A 6,000-nucleotide genomic window follows, 5' to 3' on the forward strand; every position below is an offset into this window, starting at 1 on the left:
TCTCTGATAGGTTACTTACCCCTGCCCCCCCCCCCCTCCCCCCAAATCTTCCTGTTGAACACCCTCATCTATTAAATGATCCTAAGTCGCAGCGATCAAGTGTCTCGTTCAATCACAATTCATCTTTTTTTTTCTGCAACGAACAATTTCTTATTGATCCCGGAAATGCAAAGGAAGTAGCGCTATCTGACAGAAGCTGCTTTAGGTCGCGTGATGCTCGGTTCCGTTGGCCGAGTGTATTCATCATTTCAGCTTTCGAAAGCACCTATAGTCATACATCAACTTGCAGATAAGGTGCTCGACAGCCCCACCAGCTCCTCGCATTCATGTTTCGACGTGGGCAAGAAAAGCACCGTCCCACATGAACAAAACATTGAAATTGATTGTTTGCCAGTGTCAGTAAAAGTTTCTGAGCTCTTTATTGCGTTGGCTCTGTTGATGTTACGTGTACGGTACCTTACTAAGTTTACTTACTTTAGTGGCTTCAGTGAATTAGGTAAGGCTCATATTACACCCCAGAAATTCCCAAGAATGTTGAGAAGGTACAGTGATCTATGAAAGTCAGATGTCAACATGGTCTACGAGTCTTTACCATTTGAACACAAACACATTTGGAACGTAGTTTGGGTGGTAAGTTTACGGTACTCTTGTGTTCATGGAATAATATTACAAACATGCTTTACACTTTTTAGTGAATTGGCTTATAGCAGTGGGCTTTACGAACAAGTGATTGTTGTCCAAAGGCACTGTTTACCAATTTTGGCGGCATATATCCTCATTTTTGTACTGTTGGCAGTTAGGAAATTCATGAGAGGGAATCTTGGCATCCAGTCCCAACTCTTTTGGTGCGGCCCCTGGTTCACACAACAACCACATTTGGGCAGAGAACATTTTAGCAGCAATAGCGAATAGTCGCACGCTAAAGCACGAATTCTTAAAATTGGTGTGGTCTCGAGAAACGACTATATTCCTCTGGGCCCGTTTGCTCGAAGCGCTAACCGCGGCTAAAATTAGCCGCAGTACATGGAGAGGGATTTTTAGATCACGTGACTGGCTCGGTAGGGATGCGGGGAAACATGGCGGTGCCCCAGTGAGTGAGAGCCGGTCGCTTTGGAACTAATATGTCGTCGTAGCTGCAATATCGGGCGCGTTAGTCAGTAACGAATATTGCAGGAGGCTTTCGCTTTGCCTTACCTAACTTAAACCTCAAAGCATCGGCAATCACATCGCCGCATTTTTTAGATAGTGTTTCGATTCTAGGCATTCCTAAGCCTAAATGAACGCGATAATTGTCGGCATGGCAACGTCTTTGGAAAGCGGATTGTTGATAGCACACAAAAGCAGACAGCGTCCCGACACTTTTTTTTCTAAATTATCCAAGCACCGCGAGGAGAACGCTGAAAGTGTAATTCTACGGTTCACGCGCGCTGGCCTTCCTCTTATAAAAGATTTTAAGTAAAAATCATAATAAGGCTTTAACGAACGCGCGTGCAAGGCAAAATTTGTTTTATACTTTTTGCTTTAGAGCGGTTACTACTGCAGACGCCAGCACGTGCGACGCGTGCAACTACAGTCGTAGCATGGACCTCGGTGCTTGGATAATTTAGAGAAAAGGTCTGTTGGGACGCCGTCTGCTTTTGTGTGCTATCAACAATCCGCGTTCCAAAGATGTTGCTATGCCCACAATTATCGCGTTCATTTAGACTTAGGGGTGCCCAGAATCGAAACACTATCTAAAAAATGCAGCGATGCAATTGCCCATGCTTTGCGGCTTAAGTGAGGTAAGGCAAAGCGAAAGCCTCCTGCACCATTCGTTGCTGACTAACGCGCCCGATATTGCAACCACTACGACATATTAGTTCCAAAGCGACCGGCGCTCACTCACTGGGGCACCGCCATGTGTCCCCGCATACCTACCGAGCCAGTCACGTGATCTCAAAATCCCCCTCCTAGGTACTGCGGCTAACTTTAGCCGCGGTTAGTGCTTCGATCAAATGGGCTCTGGAATGTGGGAGCGCCTTGGAAGGCAGCAGCCAATCTGAAAAGAAAAGTATTTTTATGCGGCCCTCTGTGGTGGTGATACTACATTAAATTATTTTGTCTCCAAATAGTGGAAGATAAGAAAACTTTCATGATGACGAGGTATAGCACGGTGGGCTGACTACCCTTATAATGAAGTGGTGGGTATGTCTAATACATTTTCAGCAGTGTTAAAATCGCCTTTGCTGACCGTTTACGTTTGTCCTTTAGCTGCAAACGATTGACTCGCCAGTCTTACTTGGTAAGGTTTTGTTTCATGTTCCTGACGACAAACTTAGGTATAAGATACTTTTTACCCACGTTCCTGACAATCTAAAACTCTTTTGATTCGTATGAAAGTTTCGGCGTTTCGCACGGAAGACAAAAGATGGCGCAAGCGGTCGCAACGCCAACTGCCGCCAACGAACGAGCATACGACGCCGAGAGCCGGCGTCTTTGGCAGACAAGGAACTGCAGTGTCTTGTTGTTACCGCGCCTGTTTTTGTTTCTGCGACTGTCACCGCCTGCGGAACGCACGCGGCTTTTGAGTCGAAAAGATCGTCTGCTAATGAGGCCGGCTCTCGGCGCCCGTATGCTCGTTCGTTGGCGGCGTTCGTTGCGCCATCTCTTGTCTCCCTTGCGAAACGGCGCCGTGTTGTTTGCAGACCGGTGGCGTCGCTGCGTTTCCATAGGAGCTAAGCCTTTTTCTTTCTTTACTTTTTCCTCAGGTAAAGTCGCTCTTTGCAAATTTGACAAAAAAAAAATCACCTACTGTGGGCAACGCTGTACAAAGTCGTAGCACGATAGGTTGAGAAACCGAATTTTCCGGTCGATTTAAAGAGCCGGGCGTCTCCTTGAACCACCCTGTAGATCTGGTGCCCTCCCTCTCTTCCCTCTGGCCGAGCAGAAGGGTGATGGTTTCTTTGTATTCACTTCGGGGCAGGAGGTAACCCACGATGGGGACAAAGGCGAAGTTTAGGGGAGCCGTGCCTAGACCGCAGCGGCTCAATGGACAAACAAGATGTAGCTGACGTTTGGAGTGTCGAACGGGTGGGAGATATACCTCGCGCGCGCGTTGTTTTCTATCCATTTATACCCGTTTTCACCTTAAGAAAAAAGTGGGTGTGTCCCTCTCGTCGCATACTTATTGGTCGCATGCCGTCGCACATATTATTCCGTTCTGCGAAGTAGTTCCAATAAAAGTTTGCGCTTGCACTTTGACGGCCGTGAGAAGCTGCCTGCACAATTTCTTCCGTCGGGGGGAGATCCCAACGTTGAAGAAAATCGCCGGTCGTCTCCAACAAGACGAAGTGCTGCCGTCCTGTTCCGGGTCTGCCCTGTATCGCCTGCTGAAGGACATGGGTTTCGAGAAACAGAAACGGAATCGCAACACCCTCCTGATTGAGAGAGAGGACATCGTCGAGTGGAGGCGGCGGTATTTGAGGGCAATCAGAAAGCACAGAGCCCAGAACCGCAAGATCTACTTCCAGGACGAGACTTGGGTGAACGCCGGCCTCACATTTGTCAAGGTGTGGACTGATAGCACCATAAAGTCAGCAAGGCAAGCCTTCATGTCTGGACTGACGACCGGGCTAAAGGTTCCTTCTGGAAAAGGTGAAAGAGTGATTGTCACCCACGCAGGTAGTGACACTGGCTTCGTGTCCGGCTGCCTGGACGTGTTCTGTGAGAAGAAAAAGGGGGACTACCACGATGAAATGGACTCGAACAGGTTTGAAGCATGGTTTCTTCATCTGCTGGACCACATCGAGCCTAACAGCGTAATTGTTATAGACAACGCGCCATACCACAGCAGAAAGGCTGAAGCTGTTCCCACAACTGCAACAAAAAAGGGCGAGATCCAGCAGTGGCTCTCTTCAAAGAGCCTAGACTGGACTGCCACAATGAAGAAAAAAGACCTTCTGAGCATTGTGGCAACGGTGAAGGATCGCTACACAAAGTACAAAGTTGACGTCATGGCTACGGACGCCGGGCACACAGTGTTGAGGCTCCCACCGTACCATTGGGAACTAAACCCCATAGGGTTGATATGGGCACGAGTCAAGCAGGAGGTCGCCTTCAAGAACATCACATTCAAGCCCATTGACGTCGAGCGGCTCTTGAGGGAAGCAGTGGACAACGTAACAGCTGTCCATTGGCATGACATTTTTCACATGGCAGAACATGTGAAAAAAAATGGAGGCGAGGTTTCGAGAATGTGATGTTTCAGAGTCGAACCTCGAGCCAGTCATCATACCCCTCGATGCAAGCGACACGGAGGAGAGTGGAGACGACGACGAAACTGACGACGAGGATCAGAATGAAGAAATCTCCGGTGTCGGTGTTCAGCCTTTTAAATGGAATTGACCGTGAACTAATGTCCCCTTAGGACATGTTTTCTTCTGAAAGTGGCTAGAACTTTTGAGTCTGTTTGTCATACCCCAGAACACAGAGCGGCCCTTTTAAAGACCATTCACATACTGCAAAATCGGATTCCCGACTTCATACACGCCTAACCTCCAGTGTCATGTTGTTGTCGTGATTCTACCTTTCATTACGTAATAGCCTTGTTCATGGCTTCTCGAGGTCTTTGAAATCAGCTGTATGTATCCCACTGTGTACAAAGATTCACACTACAAAAACAAAAAAAATCGCAGTTGTACTGCACTCGCTAATTTGCCCATACAGCAGAGGTGTCAGGCGCCATTTTGCCCTGATGCATTCTAAACATATATGCGTACAATTACACTTTAAAGGTCGTTTTCATTCAAGAACGAAGACGTAGTGTTGGCGGCATGCCGAAAGTCGACCATTGTTCTGGAATGTGACCCTGAGCTTAACATTTCACTTGCTCACCTCATGCATATTCAGTGTCGCTTACACCTCATTTTGAAGTCTAAACATCATGTTCAGCCCAGTCTTTCATTGAGATAGCTCGTTTATTGCAGTGATCAGTTCCCCAGGCAGTTTGTGGGAAAGTAAACTCACAAAATGCCATCCACATGCCTTGGGGTCGCTCTGGCAATAAACGTATCTCTCATCCACCATGCTGCTTCAGATTATAATCGGGATTCTTATCGCCATCCTCACACAGGGCCACTCTGGCAACAAGCAGAAGCTTTGATGGGATCCTGGAAGAACGTAACTCACATCAACCACGCTGTTTCTGCTTATAATCGGGATTTGTACCACCATCCCCACACCACGGAACTTAAGAAAACGGAATTAAATAAAAATTGAAATTCACCGCGACACACAAGGAAACCGATTGCCCACTCAATACATACACATGAACGTCAACGCAATAACGTAAACAAAGGTATATTAGGACAGAATAAACTATGCAAACATAGGTTCGTGGCTGGTAGCAGGTCTGATCAATCCCAGTTCATCAAGTTTGCGGCGATGTCGATGATGTCAGCTGATCTTTTTGCTTTAGCGCTCCATGGTTGCCGTTAAAAACTGTAAATACGCTAAAACTGGCACGTACTGATTTTTTTTTCTCATAGTGTTTTTAGAAATCTGACGGTATAAACAATGTTAGATATACAAAGATATGTTTATTGAAGACAGTTTAAAGAAGCGATGCAAAATTTGCAGAGCATAAACATGTTTATCAAAAACAAACACTATTTAACGAGGTACGTTCTAGCTTTTTGCCACTAGAGGATGCTGCAGTGCTAAATTCGTTTTGGTTTCGGTCTCTAATTGTGGATCCCACCACTTCCCGACGGAGAATGGTTAAGTCTACGCGATATCGCGGCATTTCATTGGTGGAAACCCAGAACAGTCCGCCACCAGCCGGACTTGTTTTACTTCGGTTCTTAAGGTGAAAACGAGTATAGTCTCGAACCCAGTAACGTGTCTATAGTCGGTTACAAGTCAAGAAGGTAGGAGAAGCTCCTCCCACAAGCGTGATGCGCCCGTTTCAAATCTCTCCGCAGTCGAAAGAAGATTTCACTGGAAACGCTCCTTGTTCCGCTT

At 46.9% G+C, this 6,000-nt stretch overlaps 1 protein-coding gene across 1 annotated transcript; it reads left to right on the plus strand.

The window, feature by feature from the left end:
* Positions 1-3,377: 3,377 nt before the first annotated feature.
* Positions 3,378-4,238, plus strand: LOC120849119. The gene has a single exon (XM_040221254.1). The coding sequence runs from the start codon at positions 3,378-3,380 to the stop codon at positions 4,236-4,238; it is 861 nt and encodes a 286-aa protein (XP_040077188.1).
* The last annotated feature ends 1,762 nt before the right edge of the window (positions 4,239-6,000 follow it).

The sequence above is a fragment of the Ixodes scapularis genome, unplaced genomic scaffold, assembly GCF_016920785.2.
Source record: "Ixodes scapularis isolate PalLabHiFi unplaced genomic scaffold, ASM1692078v2 PGA_scaffold2__306_contigs__length_199485367, whole genome shotgun sequence".
Classification (NCBI taxonomy): Eukaryota; Metazoa; Arthropoda; class Arachnida; order Ixodida; family Ixodidae; genus Ixodes; species Ixodes scapularis.